The 22307-nt window shown below is 38.5% G+C and overlaps 1 protein-coding gene across 3 annotated transcripts in view; it reads left to right on the top strand.

The window, feature by feature from the left end:
* The window catches only part of STX2 (syntaxin 2), a 47826-nt gene that overhangs the window by 21614 nt on the left and 3905 nt on the right, over positions 1-22307 (top strand). Inside the window, exons 3-10 of one of the 3 annotated variants that reach the window (XM_021004351.2) lie at positions 2306-2405; positions 9394-9468; positions 13485-13558; positions 14113-14221; positions 14478-14551; positions 14661-14798; positions 16122-16149; positions 16686-16796. In XM_021004351.2, coding sequence (XP_020860010.1) covers positions 2306-2405; positions 9394-9468; positions 13485-13558; positions 14113-14221; positions 14478-14551; positions 14661-14798; positions 16122-16149; positions 16686-16750 — 663 coding nt within the window. In that variant the 3' untranslated portion in view covers positions 16751-16796. Of the gene's footprint in view, positions 1-2305; positions 2406-9393; positions 9469-13484; positions 13559-14112; positions 14222-14477; positions 14552-14660; positions 14799-16121; positions 16150-16685; positions 16797-19676; positions 19805-22307 lie in introns of those variants that run through there. The other 2 variants (XM_021004349.2, XM_021004350.2) reach the window with 2 other exon arrangements.

Genomic DNA, 22307 nt, shown 5'->3' on the forward strand with positions numbered 1-22307 from the left:
GTCTGGCTGTACTGCAGTCATTCTGATGTTGATATGGAATCCTTAGGCCTGTAGCTGGTTATTGCTGCATATGCTAGTGACAGGCAGAGTTAATAGAAAATTTTGTTAATGCTTCCTCTGATGCAAGCTTACAATTGCATTTCCTTTTGCCTGTGAGTTGTTGAGGATGACAACATCCATATAAGCTTGTGTATAAAATAACTCAAAACTTTCATTGTTTATATGTAAACCTTTGTTTTAAAATGCAAGTTTTTGGAAAGCATTTGTATTTAATTTGATTTTATGTGAATAATAAAATTAGTATACACTATTAATAAATGAAGGAGTATAGAAATGCCACAAACTGTATAAAATTAGAAATATTATCAGGGCCTAAAGATCTGTGATTTCGTCCATGCTTTCTCCACCAATGGATATCAGAGTCCTTTCTTGCTGCCCTTGTAGTCTCTTCTTAGCCTTGGGTTCTTGAGTTTTTTTCCAGTGGAGTGTAAACTATTGGAGTAGCTAACACCTCAAAAGGCTTTCAAAAAAGGCTCTGGGGTAGAATGGTTGTCTCCTATCTAGAAACCAATGTGGAGAGGCAGACAGAGGAAAGCTCAGCACCCAAGCCACTGGCGATTTTTAAAAAAGTAACAGTGACCTCTGAGACAGATAAAAATACAAATTACCCCTCATTGGTTTTACTTCCCCATAGTGACGGTGGTAGAGAGATAGCATGGGGCAGTGGGAAGAGCATTTGACTTGGAATCTGAGGACCAGGGTTTGAATCCTGGCTCTGCCTGAGTTGTCTTGGTCAGGCCCTTCAGCACCCTGGGCTTCAGTTTCTTCTGATATAAAATTTAGATGACTCCTGCAGTCCTTATTGGCTCTCTGTCTTGAATCCTGTAGCCTTAGACAGCTCACTCACTTTGTTTCTCTGGGCTTCAGTTTTCTCATGTATAAAGTGGGTCTTGGACTTGACCCTCATGGTGGATCCTTTCCAGTTTTAAAATATGTGATCCTGTGACCTTAGGAAATGGTCTTCCTGAGTTCCTATGGCCTAAAAAATGCCCATCGTCTAGACACCAGATTTCTGGTGATAGCCTTTCTGAATTTAGCTGGGCTGACCTTCAGGTGATGAGACCATCGTGTATGACTGGATTTACAGCCAAAGCGTCTTCACTTTGTTGGCCCTGGCCACAGCCTCCTCTCTGCTGATACAGCCTTCAAGAGTGCAGCTAAGGTATTGAAGTAGAACGTTAGTGTAGGAAATTATTGTTATCAAAAATAAGCAGAACTGCACATTTGAATATTCTCCATCACATGACTTTTGGAAGTGAAACTGATTTCTCCTTTAAATAAAGGAAGCTACTAAGTGAAGGCACTGACCAGAACAAGCTGTCTTGTGACATGGTGCCAGACTAGACACCATGCTATGTGAATATTGATGTAAATAAGTTAAATTACTCCTGTGAAGTGGCAATGTTGTTGACTGTCAGGACCCCGAGACTTGGGAGCAGTGAAAGTTGATAGCGCTTTGTCACTGATATGTTTACCTTTGACTGTTCTCCACGTGGCCAAAACTTAACATCGAATGAATTATGTTTGGATACGTGAAGCTACCTTGGGCCTCTGGGGAAACTTTAGTAAATACATACCTTAATCCACTTATCGGTGCTGATGGTCATAGTATCTGATGTATTTGATTGAAATGATTAATTTCCTCCTTGAACTGTAAGGGCCAGTAATACTATATGTGGGCAGCTAGGTGACTCCTGAGCTTGGAGTCAGGGAGACTTGAGTTCCAATTTGGCCCCTGACACTTACTAGCTGTCTGACTCTGGGCACGTTACTTTAAAAACAAAAACAAACAAAAAAAAAAGGTGGTTTGCCTCAGTTTCCCCATCTGTAAAAATGGGGATAATATACTTCCCTTCAAGGGTTGTTGTGAGAATCAAATATGATAATATTTGTGAAGTGCTTAGCGCAGTGCCTGGCACATAGTAGGAGCTCTGTAAGTGCTAGCTATTATCATTATCATTATTATTATTATTATCAGATCCTTCATTATAAGTCATATTTCATCCTAGGTTGTGAAATGCCATAAATAATTTATGCTTGTCACTGATGTTGCCTCAGCAGGAAGAGAAAAGCTTAAATGTGCTGACATTTCTCTTTTTAATTTTAAATCAAAGATTATCAATAAGTGAGAAACTGGCTCTCATTTAGCCTTTTATTTCTCAGGTTCGCTTGAAAATTTATTTTCTGAAATACTGCATGTAAAAATTCACAATAAATTTTAATTTACCAATATCTCTCTTTCCAGGTTGAAGAGATTAGAAATAATATATCCAAAATAGCACAGATTGTTGAAGAAGTAAAAAAAAATCACAGCATTATCCTCTCGGCACCAAATCCAGATGGAAGTAAGTTTCTGTATTTTACAACTGATAATCTTCTGAAAAAATACATAGGATTAATTACTTTTTTTAAAGTAGTATTTTATTTTTTCCCAATTCTTTATAAAGAAAATTTTTAGCATTCATTTTTATAAGATTTTGAGTTTCAAATTTTTCTCCCTTCCTGCCTCCCCTCTTCTGAAATGGTAAGCAATTTCATATAGGTTATATGTGTAATCGTATAAAACATATTTCCATATTAGTCACAGTTGTGAAAGAAGAAACAGACCAAAAGGAAAAAAAACACGAAAAAAATAAAGTAAACGAAAAAAGTAAGCTTCTATCTGTGTTCGGAGTCCGTCAGTCCTTTATCTGGATGTGGAGAGCATTTTCCTTCCTGAGTCCTTTGTATTTGTCTTGGATCATTGCATTGCTGAGAGGAGCTGAGTCATTCAAAGTTGATCCTCACACAATGTTGCTGATACTGTGTACAATGTTTTCCTGATTCTGCTCATTCACTTTGCATCAGTTTGTACAAGCAATGACTTTTTTTTTCAATAATTTTTTTGGAGTAGGCCTTTGATTTCATTGGTATAGAGCAGTCCCAGTGAGGAACCTCCCTCTGCCAATGCAGATGGAAACCTGTTCTACAACTGATAAGACAGAGGTGTCAGTCACACAGGCCACATGCTGGGCCAGATTAAAATGCATTTGGAAAATATTTAATGAAATAAATATAATAGAACATCGATAATGTTAATAATTTGTGGTTTTCTAAGTCCAGCAGCAAGAGACAGAAAGAGAAATTCCATTTAAATTAACTGCAGACAATCTAAAATACTTGGGAGTCTACCTGCCAAGATAAACCAGGGAATGAAGGAATTTCAGAAACCTGGGAAGACCTGTATGAACTGGTGCAGTGAAGTAAGCAGAACCAGGAGAACAATTTACACAGTAACAATATTATGAAAACAGACAGCTTTGAAAGACTTAGGAACTTTGGTCAACACAGTGATCCACCAGGATTCCAGAGAACTCATGATGAAATATGTGACCTGCCTCCTTCCATGCTGAGGTGATAGATGCAGAATGCACATTAAGACACAACAGGGACAACAGGAAAATTTGTTTTCTGTATCTGTCTGTATTTATTAAAAGGGCTTTATTTTTTCTTTTTTCGATGGGAGTGTGGTAGGACAGGAGTGAGAGGGGGAGAAGGCAGATTTTGGGTAACTGAAAAAAAAGTCACTACAGTGACTTAGGTTTGAGCCAAGGAATTTACTGAGATAGGCTAGCAAGAATTGTGTGAAACAGGCTAGCAAGAGTTGTGTGGCACCTTCTTCCTCCCCTCTGCTGGGCTTTCTCTCTCACAAAAGCCCTTGCTTTCTCTAGGAGAAGAGCAGGCTCCAACTCAAAGTACAGTCATCATGTGCCCCATCACTGCTCCTGGTGCCCGGGGGCCGGTGAGCCTTTTGTTCTTCAGAGAGGCCTCACCTTGCTCCCCTTGGGGGTAGAGCTCTTCCGGGTTCCCAGCCTCTGCTCTTTTCTTGTCTCCATAGCTGATACCCCAGCACTATAAGAATCCCTGGGGCTGCCTGTTGTCTCGGAAGACCATCTCTCCATCCCTGTGTTTCTCCTCAGTGTGTGTCTGTGCTCCTGCGGCATATCATGTCTTCTGGTTCAGTAGCTCCAGTGACATGGTTGATGTCAGGTGGGAGAGGAGAGACGGTTCTCCCTGTCCCTTCTCCTGCTTGCAGCCTTCTGCTATAGGATTAGTGCCTGCACTGGCCTAGTGAATAGCTTGTTGTTTTTACATATAGGCTGAGCAGTGTGATTCTCTTATTCAGACACAGGTGTATCTGCATAGTGCTTTTTGTTTTCATTCAGCAACTCAAGGCCCTGTCATCTTCCCAGATTGATTAAGGACTTATTTGTACATCGTGGCACAGTTGTTGGAAAATTCCTGAAAGTCCACTTTACCCTCTGTGATTGTATGAATCTGAGATAGGAGAGTGATCTTCCTGCCTCATACCCTTCCTCCTCTATACCCTCCATAGATCTTCTTCTGGGTCTCATGTTTCATGGGAACCAGAGCAACACTCGGGATATCTACCTGTTGTCTTTCCTAGTGGGGCTTATTCATCTTTTTTTATGGTCACTTCTATCTAATGATGCCTCACTTTAGGTGAAGTCACCTTGGGGATATACTTCAAACTATGCAGTCTTTGTTGTTCAGTCATTAACAGTCTCTGATGCTTTGTGGACCCTATTTTCTGTTTTCTTGGCAAAGATACTGGAATGGTTTGTTGCAGCTCATTTTACAGATTAGGAATTGAGGCAAACAAGGTTAAGTGACTTGCTCAGGGTCACACAGTTAGTAAGTGTCTGAGGCCAGAGTTGAGCTCATGAAGATGTCTTCCTGATTCCAAGCCCAGTGCTCTGTGCACTATGGCGCCACCTAGCTGCCCCGCAGTAAATCTACCACATATTTTTTCCGGTACCCTTTGTCTAGTCACTTACAGTTTTGATGCTCCTGAGATCACAGTATTTCCATGGTTCACATCCATGTAATATCCCTGGTGTTAATTGATTGTTTTGGCAGCAGAAAACAGCATGGAATCATTCTAACCATTCTACACTTTCCCAAATGTAATCCAGCCAGTTGTCCTCGTGGTCAATTCGGAGCCCAGCTTGTTGTCCATCTAAATGCTTATACAAGATACTTTGAAGGACAAACAGATGGGCTGCAAGTCATAATATGGTTATATGAACTGGCTTTTTTTCCTGTGGTTAGTACCAGCTGACCTTTTTTTTTTTAACATTTATTTTTAAAAGTTTGAATTATTTGATTTTCAGATTCTCCCCAGCCCCTTTCCCACCCATTGAGAAGACAAGCAATATGATACCCATTATGCGTGTGAAGTCATGTAAAACATATTTCCATATTAAGGACTGATCTTTTTTGAATGACTGTGGATCTTTTTTATTTTATTTTTTAAATATTTATTTATTTGTTTGTTTGTTTTTAGTTTTCAGCATTCACTTCCACAAGATTTTGAGTTACACATTTTCTCACCCTCCCTGAGATGACATGCATCTGATACAGGCTGTACATACACATTTATATTAAACATATTTTCACATTAGTCATGTTGTAAAGAAGAATTAGAACCAATGGGAGGAATCATGAGAAGGAAGAAACAAATCAAAAAAAAAGAACAAATAATATTCTTCGATCTGCATTCAGACTGCATAGTTTTTTTTTTTCTTTCTGGATATGGATAGCCTTTCCATCATGAAGAATGACTGTGGATCTTAAGTATGGAAGGGAGGCCGGGTAGCACTGTAGGGCTTGATTCAGCCAACACAGTGTTGTGTGCAGACAGGAGCTTTGGGATAACTTATCAGTTAATAGGAACTTCTTCCTCCATTTTTACATGGAATAGTAGAGTCTCCATGGGCAAACTTCTTTGGTGAGCTTGTCTCCATGTTTTATACCTCATTTGATATTGATTAATGAACGAATTATTTCTCTAAATTCTCCAGTGAATTTTATATGATTTTGACATTAACCTGTCCTCCACTCACTGACCAAAGTAATCATTGCCCATTCAGTAAACTCCAAAAGACTTGCTGTTACTTCTGGGAGCAAGAATAAAACCTTCTGTTTGGCCTTTAAAGCTCTTCACAGCTCGACTCTTTCCTGACTTTCAGGTCTTCTCGTACTTTATCCCTATGGATGTTCTCTGTGACCCAGCAGCACCGGCCCTATATGACTCTCCCCTAGGCCTAAAATGTTCTTCCTCCTTACCTCTGTCTCCTGGCTTCCCTTTCTTCTTTCAAAATGCAGATGAAAACTCCCCTTCTGTAGGAGGCCTTTCCTAGTTCCGTGCTGGATGCCGATGCCTTCCCTCTGGGATGATGTCCAGTTTATCCTGTGTATGTCTTGTTTGTATATAGTTGTTTGCATGTTCTCTCTTCTGTTAGACTGGGAGCTCCTTGAGGGCAAAGTCTGTGTTTATCTTTCTTTGCATCCTCAGTGCTTAGCACAGTGCTTGGCACATAGTAAGCACTTAATAAATGCTTGTTGATTGACTAGTGGAGTGTCTCAGTCTCCTTTGCTTGGCATGTTTCTGTCAGTGGCATACTTAGCCCAAATCAGGGAAGGACAGCCAACACCTTGGATCCCAGCATAAAGAACACTGAGGAAAATCTAGTACAATGAAATTTAATATAGATAAATGTATTCTAACTGTGGTGTACCAGAAATAAACTTCCCAAGTATAAGAAGGAGGAGGCTTGACATCTGTTCATCCACAAAGAACTGGGCCTCTTAGTGGACTGCAGTCTCAGTGTGAGTCAGCTCCATGGTGGAGCAGCCAAGAAAGCTCCGGTTGTCACATGACCTTATTCTGCATGGAGATTCATGTGACTGGACCTAGGGAGGCATCAGCCCCACTGTACACATAGCTTGTGTGGTGCTTAGTTTTGTCTTCCACATTTTAGCAGGGGCAGCAGTAAGCCAGAGAGCTGGACAGTGTCTACAGGAAGGCAGATGGGATTTTTAAAGGGATTCGAGGTCATGTCACATGTGGATTGCTCCAAATAGCTGAGGGTGTTTAGCTTGGAAAAGAAAAGACCATGAACAGGCACATGATGGCTGTGGACCAGTATTTCCAGAGTTGTCATGTAGGTCAGAGATGTTGGACTTGGACTGCTTGCCTGCCCACGTGGCCAAGCTAGGAAGAAGGGCTAGATGTCGCAAGGAGGCCAATTCAGACTTGATTTAAGAAAGAACTCAGCAGTGCAAATGCTGGCCCACAGTGGCCTGGGCTGCCTTGGGAAGCCTTGGGCTCCTCCTCGTTGGAGGTCTGAAGGCAGAGGCTAGACGCCCGCTTGTTCCCTGTGTTGTGGAGGGTTTGTTGTTGTGTTGCACTTCCGATGTGGGTTGAACGGGATGGTTTCTTGTGCCTTTTGTCCTTCCTGAGATTTGAGGATTCTATGGAACTTAACTTCTCACGTGAGTCTCCATGTTTTCAAGTGAGTTACGTTTTGTTGAATAACATTTTACTTCCGTTTAGATGCCTTATCTTTTAAGAAGTTCCAAATTTTATTGGTATCTCTTGTTTTTGTATTACCTTCATTTCCAATGTCTCCCTTTCCTCCACTCCATCCAGCGAGTCATCCCTTAGAACCAAAAAAGAAAGAAAATAAATTATTTTTACCCATGCTAACCAATAGATTGATTATGAGAATATTGGAAATGTTCTATCCCTGTAGCCCCTCATCTCACTTTTAGGTCATTAGAATTAGATAGCATTTTCCCTACTTACATTGTTTTAGTCATGTTTACTGTTTTCCTAGTTCCTTTTGCTCCACTCTGCAGCAGTAATTAAAAGTCTTTCTGTGCGTCTCTAAATTTTTCATATTCAGCATTTTTTATAGTGCAGTAATATTTCATTACATTTATATTCCAGTTTAGCCATTCACTAATCGATGGTCTCTAGATGTCCAGTATCATTATGTAAAATAAATATTAATCATTCTCTCTTCTCATTGTCCATTATTTTCCAAACCTCTATTGCCAAGTAATAGCAGAGAGGGCCATCCCATACGTAAGTTTAGAGTTCCTTAAGTTTTTAGTATAGTATTTATGTATGGTCTGATTTAAATTCTACTGTTGTTGTTTAGGTGATTTTTTTTCTTTTCTAAAAAATAATATCGATCAGAATTTTGCACAGAGCAGCTAATGGCCAAATATTTAACTGGTCTTTAAAGAACTCAAATTTTGAAAAAGAGGAAATTAAAAATTAAATGCAAGATATTTTTGTTCTCTTTTCTCTAAGGTGAAATATTTCCTTTTTAAATTCTATTTTTACAGCATTTAGTGCTCTAGATATGCCTGTCATCAGTATTCTTAACTTTTATCTATCTCCCTTGGTTTTTGAATGCTACACCTCATTGGAGATCTATGACAAGTGATTGCTGATAGAGTCTATAGTAGATGTCATACGTACTCCTCATTAACTTAGGATCCATACAAGACAGAAACCTGTGCAGTAAGTAGTCATTGTCTAATTTTAACCCAAAGTAGCTGCCAAGCACCTCCAGGAAACAGTTGGAAGGAAGGAAAAGGCAGAAACCAATGGAATGGTTTGCTGGCTAAAGGGAAAGGCCAGAGGCAGCAGCATTTGTCTAGTGCCATGTGCATAGCAGATTCTCCTAAAATATTTGTGGAATGAATAAATGTAGGAATGGGCAGAGTGGGATTTACTTTCATCATGGTTAGGCTACATGATGTGATGGAAAGGTCACAAGGCTTGGGTTTTTGAAGTCTGGCCCTCTGCTGATTTTGATGGCTTCACCTGTAAAAGAGGAATGGTATTTGCACATCCTACCCCATAGGGGTATTGTGAGGATTAAATGAGTTAATTTGTGTAAAACCATTGTTTTTTGTCCTTTATTCTTGAAGAGGACCATGACATCAGGAAGATGATGCTATGACATACAAGTGAATTGGATTTAAGTGAAGGAAGGCTGTGCAAGGTGATCAGCCTCACTTTCTCCCCTGAAGCTGTCTGGGTTCAGTGGCAAGATATAGATCAGGATGACTGTATTTGGCCCCCAGTGTAAGACTGTATACAGATGTTAACATCATAATGTATTAGCACCTGCTCAGATGTTAGTAATAGGTTGCCATTTGGAAAATATCTTTGTACTGGGTGTTTAATCCAGTGCCACAGAATGACCACGTATGACAGCAAGGTGTAGTGATGATTGTCTTTAGTAGGTGTATGAGGAACATGGTAGAAACTGAAGAAACTCAAGACGGCTTGGAGCTCTGTTTTTGGAGTAAGTCTGACTTGGATTATTAGCACCTTATCTTAAGTGGGGTGAATGCCAATGCGGCATTGGTGATGTAGCCTGTGCAGTAACAACTAGTGGTGCTGTATTTCTTTTACGTTTACTGTTGATCTCTAAATTTTATATCTCGGATTACACTTTGTTTTTAAAGGGACAAAAGAAGAGCTAGAAGAACTGAACAAAGAAATCAAGAGAATTGCTAATAAAATTAGAGCCAAGTTAAAAGGTAAGCTTGAAAGTTTAACTGCTTTTTAGGTAAATGTTTAATATTGACTTTTTGGGAAAGTCTTTGCTTGAATTATCAGTCCTTTTCTATTATCCATTTTAATATGTTTGAAGAACTGAGTGCTGTGAAGAACTGAACATGCGTGCTAAATGTCATTGATTCTTATCATTATGCCAGTTGCTACCTCTTGTTCAACAGTATCAATCACTGAGTTGTGTTACTTTGAGCACTTGATTATGTAATAATCTTTCATAGTCTCATATTTAATTTTCTGATGCTGCTTTTACTAAATTTCTGTTTTAAGCTCAACGTAATTTGTGATTATGTGTATGTATATGTATACATATGTGCACACATGTATATTATATATAGTCAGTGGCCCTTTTAAAAATATTTTTCCCCCAAGTACGTGTAAAAGCAATTTTAAATATTTGTTTTTTAAAATTTTGAATTCAAAATTCTCCCACTTCCTCTTTCCCCCTTCTCCTCCCTCAAGTGGCAAGCAATGTGAAACAGGTTATACATATGCAGTTATGCAAAACATTTCCATATTAGTCATGTTGTGAAAGAGAACACAGACCGAAAAAAACCCCCAATAAAAATGAAGAAAAAAATTTAAAAGTATGCTTTGATCTGTATTCAGACTTTTATCATTTCTTTCTCTAGAAATGGAGAACATTTTTTATCATAAATCATCATTGGAATTGTCTTGAATCATTGTATTGCTGAGAGTGGCTAAGTCATTCACAGTTGATCGTCATACAATATTTTGTTACTGTATATGATGTTTTTCTAGTTCTGCTCACTTCACTTTGAATCACTTCATGTAAGCCTTTCCAGGTTTTTCTGAAATCATCCTGCTTGTTATTTCTTAAAGTATTCCATCACAGTCATATACCATAACTTGTTCTGCCTTCATCCAGTTGAAGGACATGCCATCGATTTACAATTCTTTGCCACTACTAAAAGAGCTGCTATAAATATTTTTGAATATATAGGTCCTTTCCTTTTTTTTTTTGGTCACTTTGGAATACAGACCTGGTAGTGATATGGCAGGGTCAAAGGGTAGGCACAGTTTCTTTGGGCATAGTTCCAAATTGCTCTCCAGAATGGTTGCATTAGTATACAACTCCACCAGTAGTGCATTAGTGTCTCAATTTTCCCATGCCCCCTCTAACATTTGTCATTTTCCTTTTCTGTCATATTAGCCAATATGATAGATATGGAGTGGTACCTCAGAGTTGTTATAATTTGCATTTCTTCAGTCAATAATTATTTAGAGAATTTTTTCATATGACTATAGACAGCTTTGATTACTTCATCTGAAAATTACCTGTTAATATCCTATGACCATTTATCAATTGGAGAATGACTCTTATTTTTATAGATTTGACTCAGTTCTCTATATATTTGAGAAATGAGACCTTTATCAGAGAAACATGCTATAGAAAGTTTTTTACAGTTATGATTAATGTGTATTCCCTCCATCTTATTTTCCCCATTTATCTTACTCTGTCCTTTGTCCATCCTCTAAAGTGTTTTGCTTCTGACTTTTATCTCCTTCAGTCTTCCCTCTCTCCCTCCCCTCTCTATTTTCTCTTATTCTCTTCCCTTCCTACTCTCCTGTAGGGTAAGATAGATTTCTGTACCTAACAGAGTATATGTGTTATTCCCTTTTTGAGCCAGTTCTGATAAGAATAAGGTTCAAGGGCTCCTGTCTACCTCCCTGATCTTCCCCTATACTATAAAAGCTTTTTTGTGCCTCTTTTACGTGAGATAATTTGCCCCTTTTTACCTTTCCCTTTCCTGCCCCTTCATTTTATTTTTTTAAAATATCATCCCATCATATTCAGCTCATCTTATGTCTTCTTTCTATGTATCCTCCCTCTAACTTCCCTAATAATGACAAAGTTCTTAAGAGTTACTGTCATCATCACATGTAGTAATATAAACAGTTTAACCTTATTGAATCTCTTATGATTTCTCTTTCCTGTTTAACTTTTTATGCTTCTCTTGAGTCTTGTATTTGAAAGTCAGATTTTCTGTTCATCTCTGGTCTTTTCATCAGGAATGCTTGAAAGTCCTCTGTTTCATTGAATAGCCATTTTTTTCCCCAAAAGAATATACTCAGTTTTGCTGCATATGTGATTCTTTGTTGTAATCCTAGCTCCTTTGTCTTCTGGAACATCAGATGCCAAGCCCTCCAGTCCTTTAATGTAGAACGGCTAAATCTTGTGTTATTTTGACTGTGGCTCCGTGATATTTGAATTGTTTCTTTCTGGCTACTTGCAATATTTTCTCTTTGACGTGGGCACTCTAGAATTTGGCTATAATATTCCTGGGAGTTTTCATTTTTGGATGTCTTTCAGGAGGTAATGGGTAGATTTTTTCCATTTCTATTTTGCCCTCGGGTTCTAGAATATCAGGGCAGTTTTCCTTGAGAGTTTCTTGAAAGAGGATGTCTAGGCTCTTTTTTTGATCATGGCTTTCAGGTAGTCCAGTAATTCTTAAATTATTTCTCCCAGATCTTTTTTCTAGGTCAGTTGTTTTTCCAGTGAGATATTTTACATTTTCTTCTAGTTTTTCATTCTTTTGATTTTGTTTCATTATTTCTTGATATCTCATGATATCGTTAGCTTCCATTTGCCCAATTATAATTTTTAAGGAATTATTTCCTTCAGCAAGCTTTTGCAAACCTTTTTCCATTTGGTCAATTCTGCTTTTTTAGGGAGTTCTCTTCAGTAGATTTTTGTGTTCCTTTTACCATTTGGCCTATTCTGTTTTTTTAAGATGTTATTTTCTTCAGTATCTTTGTGCTTCCTTTATCAAGCTGTTGACTCTTTTTTTCATGATTTTCTTGCATCACTCACTTCTTTTCCCAGTTTTTCCTCTGTCTCTCTTGTTTGATTTTTAAAATCCTTTTTGAGCTCTTGTAGGAATTCTTTTTGGGCCTGAGACCAATTCACATCTTTTGTTGAGGCTTTGGATAGAGCAGTTTTGACTTTGTTGTCTATATCTGAGTTTCTGTTTTGATCTTTGCTGTAACCATAGTAATTTTCTGTGGTCAGATTTATTTTTTTACTGTTTGTTCATTTTTCCAGGCTGACTTTTAATTGTTAAAGTTGGGCTCTGCTCTTGGGGTGGATGGGGCACTATCTACTTCAGGTTTTTTATGCAACTATTTTCAGAGCTAGTTCTGAAGGTCTGTAAATTTTCAGTTCTTCCAAGGTAGTATGTTTAATGAGAGGTGTGTTTACTCTCCTCCTGGCCTGTGCTGTGGTCTGTGAGTGACTACAAGCATTTTTCACTCTGGACCTGGGACCAGGGTTCTTGCTTTCCTGTGGCCACAAGCTGTAGTGTACTGGTGCTCCTCCTCACCCTGGAACTATGACCCACCCAGGACTGTGACTTGAATTCGTGTATGGGCAGTGCAACAAAGGGCCTCATCCAGTACCAGATAGGGCACCCCTGTCTGTGAGCTGAGTGCCCCAGAAGCTGCTGCCGCTGACTTAGCTGCCCCCAAGAATTTGTTTTGAGGGATTATTTCAAAGTTGTTTGGAGGGAAGTTTTGGGAGAGCTCAGATGAGTCCCTGCCTTTTCTCCACCGTCTTGGTTCTGCCACTCCAGTGGCTTTTTTTTTCCCCAAGAATTCAAAAGAGAAATCTAGACTGGGCATTTAAAAATGATGTGACTTATTTTTATGGTTTGTATTACTCAACTTTGGTAGCAATGGTTTTTGGGGTGTTTGAGTTCTTTGTGTGAGTTAAAATAGAGATTCCTCTGTGACCATGGAAAAACACAGGTCTTTTTAAAATCAAAGTCAAGATTTTCAATTTAATAAAGAGTAATCTCTTAAATGATAATTTTAAATCTCTCTTTAGTAATTTATCAACTTAGTTTTATTTGGGGGAGATCAGAAAAAAGTGGATCCCCTGCAAGAAAACAAGCGATCTGAGAGCAGCATTCAGTGATTTCGTTTGAAACAAAAAAGTGAAAGCTGTTTTCTTTATTCTCAGCTATCGAACAAAGTTTTGATCAAGGTGAGAATGCCAACCGAACATCAGTGGATCTTCGGATACGAAAAACACAGGTTTGACCATCCGCTTCATTTGATGTAAATAAAAGCTCGGAGATCATTCCTCTCTGATTGCAAGTTTATCTTCACACAGTCTTTGCTTCCAAAGTAGGGGCTGTAATATGCATAGAATTAATAAATCAGCTAGTTATTAAGTATCTAGAAAGGGCAGCTAGGTGGTGCAGTGGATAGAATGATGGGCCTGGAGTCAGGAAGATCTGAGTTCAAATCTGGCCTCAGTTACTTACAAGCTGTGTTACCCTGGGCAAGTCACTTAACCTTGTTTGCCTCAGTTTCCTCATCTGTAAAGTGAACTGGAGAAGGAAATGGCAAACCACTCCAGTATTTTTTTTAAGAAAACCCCAAATGGGGTCATGAAGAGTTGGGCATGACTGAAACAACTGAACAAGGGGTATGTAGTCCACACAAGTGCATAACTCCACTCTGGGTCCTGGAGTATGCCTAGTAACAGTTGGAGTGTAAATAAATACATTTAAGATGTGTATTTCTCCATTTTCTTAATGGAGACAAGAAATATAACATTTTGATCAATTTTATCCCTGTTACAGCATTCTGTACTGTCTCGGAAATTTGTGGAAGTTATGACAGAGTATAATGAAACACAGACTTTGTTTCGGGAACGAAGCAAAGGGCGGATACAACGTCAGCTAGAAATAAGTGAGTAAATAACATTGTTATGGTGACTGAAATTTCATCAGCTGTGTGACCATGAAAAAGTGTCTTAACCTGTTTAAGCTTCGGTTTGCTTGTCTGTGATATTGGAATAATAATACTTGTACTACCTCACCGGGTTGTTGTGAGAAAAGTGCTTTATAAGCGGGAGTCATTATTTTTGTTGTGGTGAGAGAGACATCATTTTTGAAGTGCAGCACTCTTAATTAAAGTGTTTTAAATTATGTTAATATCTTCTTAGCTGGAAAAACTACCACTGATGAGGAACTAGAAGAAATGTTGGAAAGTGGGAATCCTTCTATTTTCACTTCAGATGTAAGCATACAAATGTCACTAGGACTGGATATGCATTTTATTTTTTAAAAAATATTGCAAACCAACCATATGTTCATTAGCATTTCTTTCTTGTTTCTCCATTCCAAAGATTATATCAGATTCTCAAATTACTAGGCAAGCTCTCAATGAAATTGAGTCACGTCACAAAGATATTATGAAATTGGAGTCCAGTATACGAGAGCTACACGAAATGTTTATGGATATGGCTATGTTTGTTGAGATTCAGGTAACTAAATTGATTTGAATTAATTTCTTTAAAAGGAAATCTTCCTTTCATGCCTGTGATTTTTTTGTTTGGTTGAATAATAGCTTCTAGTATGCCTGTATTTTCTGTTCTGTCAGAATAAGAGGAGGTACCTCCTTATGGGACCCCGTTGGTCAAGTGGAGGCTGGATCTCTGCCTGTCCAGGGATGCTTGAGGAGGGGTCCCTTATTCTTGTGTGGGTTGCACCAGGTGGCTTCTGAGGTCCCTTCCAACATGGAGATTTTGTGAATAGTATTTCAGTTTCTCTAAGCAATTGATTAAAATATAAAATGTAAAGTTAGATGACCCCAGAGGTCAGATTGTGTGGCCCTGAACAGATTCTGCTCTCGACTTTTGCACACCATTGAAGGGTCTTGATTTAGCTCAGCATGGATCCATTGAGTCCATTAAAGATGAATACCCCCCTTCTCCATCCTCTCTTTCCCCCTAAATACAATAATCAACTGTTCCCTAATAAATGGATTCTTACTGAAACCTATTTCCAATCTGCACTTTTACTTTTGGCAAAAATTCTTGTAAATTGTTCTTTCTTGTGGGTTCTTGCCCGAATAGTTCTTTAGGATTAAAGGTATAGAGGCAGTGAGACCCTCAGCCATTATTCTCGTGCTGAGAAGGTCCTCATCAGAACTTTACCTAAGTCAATGATTTTAGGTCCCTTTACATTTCTGGTATTTTATCGGGGAGGGGGTTCATGACAAGACTTCACTTCATGCAAACTTCTGTGACCTTTTCAATATGACATCTTTATTTTAAATAACAAACCATAAAGTTGATTGAGAGAAATTGGCACATGCTAGCAGCATTTTTACCAAAAGAGGTTAACAACTACTGTATATATGTGCATGTTTGGGGGAGGGATTATTTCACTTCCTTCTCCCCCTCTCTATTTTGTGTAGTGTCCATTTTCATTAATGATACCAAAAATGGATGCATTAGCAGATGGTACTACTTAATTCCCAATTCCTGAATTATCCCAAAGGAAACAGATTAGCTAGATGAGAATTCTTAGAGTATATTGATATTTGTTGAGTTATTCTTTTATCATACAGATCCTACAGAAGGAAAAGAATTCTTTCATTGGACGTCATTAGAAAAATTTTAGCACTTTATAGATTTGTCAGTTACTTTTAGAAATCATTAGTATAACTTCTCCTACATGGACACACTTGGGGATAGTAATTGTATTGATCTAATCTAGTTTGGTCTATATTGGGAAATTTAAATCTGTGAATGAATGAGTTACTTGTACATCATTCTTCAATGCTTTGCTATTCACTGCTGCAGATTATGTCCGCGAATGGACAGAAACCAGGTAATGTATTTTCTCCCCTATCATTTCACCACATTTCTTTGTTTAAAAATTTGCTTATTAATTCAGCCAATTTAGTGTCAATGTGTAAGCTATGTTTAGTATAGTTAAATTTTAAAAAGTAAATAGTGAAAATTTTACACCCATTTGAAAAGATGCCATTCTCTGTGTGTATATATGTGTGTTTTTAGAGTATGTTTGTGCATGTAGTAAAATATTTAACCCAAAGCTAGCTTCCTTTCCATCTTTATACTCATCCTTAAACTTATTTTTACTGTTTCCATGTTTAGAAAAACTCATATGCCTTTAATTATCAACATTGAAACCTTATCCTTAATTTTAAAAATTGGAATGGAATTTTGTACCATTGTTTTTGGTCAATAGATTTTGCCTTCTTCCTTCCTAAGTGAATGAAAACTTTGAGGCATCCCTTCCATAAGATGCATTCTAATCTCAAAATCATTATTGATGTTATGTGGCTGCTCTTGGGTATGCATCTGGAAGTTCATTTCTTCTAAAATTAAAATTTTTATTTTTAGGGCGAAATGATCAACAACATAGAAAAGAATGTGATGAATGCTTCAGACTACGTGGAGCATGCTAAAGAGGAAACTAAAAAAGCTGTTAAATACCAGAGCAAAGCCAGAAGGGTAAGCTTATGTTGTAGAGCTGCTAAAAATGGACATTTAATAATATGCTACAAACTGGTCTGTGCTTATAGCACACTAATGCTATTTTGTTAGAAAGTTTATTGAAGAAATAAAGTTGAATGCCTGTTCTGCTCTAGGTTAACACATAATGCATTTATTGGATACGTTGACATTATTTTTGTTAACAAGCATAGAAGTTTATTAGGTAAATACTGCTGAATGTACACCTATTTTTGGTACCCAAAATAAGTGCAGACACTTTGCAAATAAACAAGTAATGTTTCCCTTCTCACATGGTAGACTGAAGCAGCTATTTGTTTTAAAGTAGAAAAAGTTTTTTGCATTTATTATGTCTGTCTTTGTAAAAACTGTTGCAAAGTAATGCAGTATTAGATCAGAATAAAACGTTTCCTTTAAAATATTTTCTCATTAATTTTTTGATTTAATAAATAGTTTGTTATGTATTTTATTTGCTTTCTGTTCCCTTGATTTTCGGATTATTTGTCCTTAGTGAACTTCTGCATTGCTGGAAATCTGTTTATTTTATTATTAACAAGTGTTGAGGAATCCTTCAGAATTTTTTTTTTTACTTAAAAGATCAATATGGCAAATGCACCACTAGCCTAAAGCATTTTTTTCTTGACTGTCATTGAATTTACAGCTGGACACCCATCATGTAACATTGTCTCTGTGTAACAGAGGAATGCAGTAGCACTGATAATCTAAGGCATTTTACAATAATGCACAAGTGACATTTAGCTCTGAAATTTATGTTTATATTCATATTGGATTGTAGATGTGTTTGGGAGTTCAAAACACTTTAAAGAAATTATTGGCACTAAATAGTGAAGAGCTGACTCAGGATATCTGGGAAGCCGTCCTGTATCTCCGTTTCACTTCTTGCTCCCCAGTGATGCTGGAGACAGACTAGTGTAAAACATCTTCTTAAGAAGAGTCATTCTCAGAGCACCGTCTGAGGACACTGTCAGACCATTGTCCTTCAGATGCACCTGGAAGTGAGGGAGATAACTTTGAATGAAAATGTCTTTCTTGGTGGTAGATTCTCCTGTTAGTTCACTGGGGGTGTCAGACTGAGAATAGGCAGAAATAATGATATTGTCACCAGATAGTTAAGCAGAGAAGTCAGTAGTACTAGAAAAACACTAAAAACAAGAAAATGTTTATAATTGATGATTGATTTTATAATGATTTTTAAAGTAACATCCAAGCCCTTCAGCTTTACTCTGGTTTATCTTCCTGGGTTATGGCAGGAGAATCTACAGGGTTCTTTAAATAGGTGTAGGGATAGCAAGTTAACAGTGGGAACAGTCCTAAATTGTTGGCATGGCCTAAACAGACCATATTGACTGCATTTTTATTTTTTAATTGGTTGGGTAAACACAGCCTTATTAAGTTCATTGGGATCCCTAATCCTCAGGGTATAAAGGAGCCAGGTCTGGGGTGCCTGTTCTTGTGCATTGATTCCATGGCTCTGCCAAGACAGCTAGACCTTCCAACCTAGAGCTTTTGACAGCTTTTTCATTAGCGTCTTAGCCTCGCCGTTGTTCCTGTTCCAGAACTTGGGTGTTGCATTCACAGGCATCTTGTTTATATTGCAACATTGCTGCTGAGATTGCAGTGGAGTTTTGTTTGGCTCGTGCTATACCAGCCAGCATGTGTGTAATTGGCTCAACGTGGTGACTCGGTAGGTAGTACCAAAGCGTGTAGCCAACATACAAAGTTGTGTTTTATAGTTTTAGGACTTTAGAGACAGATTAAAAGGCGTAAATACGTTGTTGTTCCCATAAAGCTCAAGATCACTAGTTATTGCAGTCCGCCAGTGGGGTTTGGTCAGTGTGGATACCTCCTCATTGATGTGGCTCACCCTGCGTCTACACCTGTGAGTCTTAGGTCTGGTCTTCTCTGCCAGGAGGAATCCCAGCCCAGCGGATGTGTGAGGGCATGAGACTCCAGCCTGTGCAGCTGCAGGCTGCCTGCACTAAGAGCGATGCTGTTTGTTGAGTTCTGCATAGGGTTAAGGTCTGATGTGTTTTGTGGGTAGCGCATCTTTGTAATTGGCAAGTTTTATGGATTTTGTAGATGCTTTCTTTATCATACGGCATGTACAGGGCAAGTCATCAGCACATCAATGATTTATGCATTTCCTTTTATCAGTAATAACACAATATCCTACAGCATTGGTGGCATACAATGCCCTTTGAGAACCATTGCCCTGCACCTTAGTAGAATATTCTCCAGTAATTACTCGAGCTGGAGAATTCATCACTGAATTGTGGTCCATCTGGTGAAGAGCTTCTTAGCAGCTCAGCCCCGCTGCCCTTGGGGGCAGGAAGACAATGTCAGCTCTGGGTCCACACTCGTCTTCCCAGCTTGGACCTACCCTACCCAGTGTCAGCTCTGGACCCGCACTCAGAACCTTCCCAGCTCAGACCCACCCTACCCCAGTGCCAGCTCTGGGCCTGCACTCAGAGCCTTCCCAGCTTGGGCTTACCCTACCTACCTGGACATCCGCTTTATTAGCACAGCCTTTAAGAACCCAGAGTCACTGTCAAGCTACCAGGAGGTAGCAAAGACTTTCATATATCTATCAAATGCGTAGCCTGGATCTCAGGAGAATAGGGATTTAGCAATATTCATAATCATAGGGCAGTTTCTGTGCCTGATGGTCTCACTGTAGCAAATTAATGATAGCTTTTTTTTTTTTAATTGAGAATTAGGTCAGACAGGGTTCAAGGAGTCATTACCTGGAGTTTGAATTGAGTTATGTCAAGCCTTTGGGTTGTATTAAGATACAGAAGGGGTCTTAATCCTGAGGCTGAAAATTAATTGTGATATAATCAGCTTACTTTTCTTTGACAGAAAAAGTGGCTAATTGTTGCTGTCTCGCTGGCGCTGGCTGCCCTGCTTGCCCTAATTATTGGTTTATCAGTTGGCAAATGATGATGCGTGGATACCTGCAGCGTGCTTGCCTCTCTGCCATTGCGGCAGTAAGTAACTAATTGGCTAACTGTGTTTTTGTCACTTTTTAACTTTTGTAATTTGCCACAGTAGTGATAATCCCCTTTTAGTTCCCCTTTAAAAGTAACGAAAGCCTGGCTGGTGGCTGCCCCCTCACCTGTTCCTTTCTAATGCATGGTGCAAATGCTATCACCTTAGAGTCATTTTGTCTGTCTTACTGAAATCTGTGCCCCCAAAGTAGTGCATTTGCTCTGAATAATTCACTTTCTAATGAGAGTCATTTTGTTACATGGAATTTTATTATTTTTTAAAAGGGGGGCCTTCTGGAGTTTGGCCCCAGAATCACTTATTTCAATATGATAATAGTGACATCTTTACTGAGAACTATATTTAGGTCCTTTTAAATCTAGAGTACCTTTCGTCTTTTTACACATAAATGTGTTTCATTACTTTTTTTGTCCAGGGGTTTCAGTCATGTCCAACTCTTCATGACCATTTTGGGGTTTTCTTGGCAAAGATACTGGAATGGTTTGCTATTTCCTTCTTCAGCTCATTTTACAGATGAGGAAACTGCGGCAAACAAGGTTGAGTGACTTGTCCAGGGGTCACCCAGATAATAAATGTCTGAGGCTGGATTTCAACTCAGGAAGATGAGTCCTCCTGACTCCAGGCCTGGCACCCTATCCACTGTGCCAGATAGCTACCCTCTTTCATTACTCACTTGAAAAAAATCATTAATATTAAAAAATTACTTAGAAAAATCTAAAATTTTGTTCAGTAGGGGTAAATGGAGGTAATATTTCTAAGATATTCTAATAATACTATTTCAACATTTTAACTCTTATAGAAGACACTATTTGCAAACCAATTTCTAATAAAATTTTACTAACTTCATAACTACAAAAAAAAGAATGTGATGGAATACAAGGGAAATTTCACCCTATTCTTTCATTTTGGGGTACTTTTTCTGTCATATATGCCATGAGCATTAGAATGGATTTTCGTGTGAGAGGCAAAATAAATTATCTTACTCATAGGATTTGCCTCTGAAATGGGTAATTTTCCTTTCTTAAGATATGCCCTTAGTTATATATTCTAGTGGCAAAACTCTCCTCCTCATTGTTTCAGCAACAGGCTGGTGCGGTGCTATCAGCAGGTCCCATTTCTAGCTTTGTTGGAATTTGTAAGAATACTTTTAGCATAGTTATTTATCCAGAATTCCTTGACACTTGAGCAGTACAGTTACAGGGCATCATGACCAAAGCATAGGTTTAAAGTCCACAGGATCTGTATTTGAATCCTAGCTCTACCACTGGCTGACACTGGTGTCGCCCCGGGCATGCCACTTTATCTCTTGGGGTCCTGGATGCTTCATTTATTCAGTGAAAGTGGGTTAAGTTAGATGACTGCTAGTCTTCTCTCCCCCCCATAAATCCTATGATCCATGAAAACTCTGGGAAACAGTTCCACAATAATAACAGAATCCTTGTGTTTTGATGTTTTTTTCCAAAGAAGTCTTCCTAAAATGTGATATCAGAAAAGAGTTTCTCAGTTTGTGGTCTATGCTGGCAGTTTTCAAAGTGTGGTCTAGAGACCCCTGTACTCACAGAACCCGGTCTGTGAGGTCAAAACTTTATCATAATGATGCTAAGATATTTTACCTTCTAGTGTAGTAAATGACAAGAGGTATAATTTACATAAACAAAAGCTCTTTGGGGAAGAGTCATCAGTAATTTTTAAGAATGTAAAGGAGTCCTGAGACAAAGAAGATTGATAAGCACTGATCTATATCAATAAAATAGTTAATTGCATATTATTGCATGTTCATGATCAAGGTGGCATTTCCTAACCAGTATAGAATCAATCCCAAGAGCCACCCACATTAGAGTAAAAAGTCTACAGTTGGCCAGCATTTAGTGCTAAAGAGGTTTCACAAATTAAACCCTTAACCCTAGCCAGATGTTTCACCAGTTCAAGAAAATATGGATGAATCAGTATAACTCTAACGAAAATACTGTAAAAACACCAAGTACACACCTTCTCACGTTTGTATGTGAGGAACAGAAGAAATTTGTCTTTTTATAAAATTATTTAGACTTGATACAAAGTAAAATGCAGATCTCTAGGTAAAAAGGTTAAAGCCAAGCATTACTCTGGGAGCCATAAGCAGGGGATGAGAACAGGATTTTTGTAAGATGTATTCATAGTGCCTGAGTGCAGTTTATATATTCACAATTGTTTAGTGCAAGATGTATTTCACCGTGCCTGAATGCTGTCGGATGGATTGGCACATCATTCCGAAGAGTACTTCCTGCTTTAGGCAGCCCTTGTCCTTCACCTAGAGCAGGGCTGCTTCAACTTTGTCTACTCTCCTTTTCCCATCTTGGCAGCCTTCTTTGGTGTTGCATGGCCTGAAGTGAGCATGCTGTGTGTTCAGAACCAAGGCTGTGGTGAAGTTGTGCCATGCAACACAGGCAAACACTGCCAGGAACAACTTGGATTCATTGCATGTTTGATTTTGAATTAATTTTT

Source organism: Phascolarctos cinereus, unplaced genomic scaffold, assembly GCF_003287225.1.
Source record: "Phascolarctos cinereus isolate Bilbo 61053 unplaced genomic scaffold, phaCin_HiC Scaffold_4;HRSCAF=312, whole genome shotgun sequence".
NCBI classification, from domain to species: Eukaryota; Metazoa; Chordata; class Mammalia; order Diprotodontia; family Phascolarctidae; genus Phascolarctos; species Phascolarctos cinereus.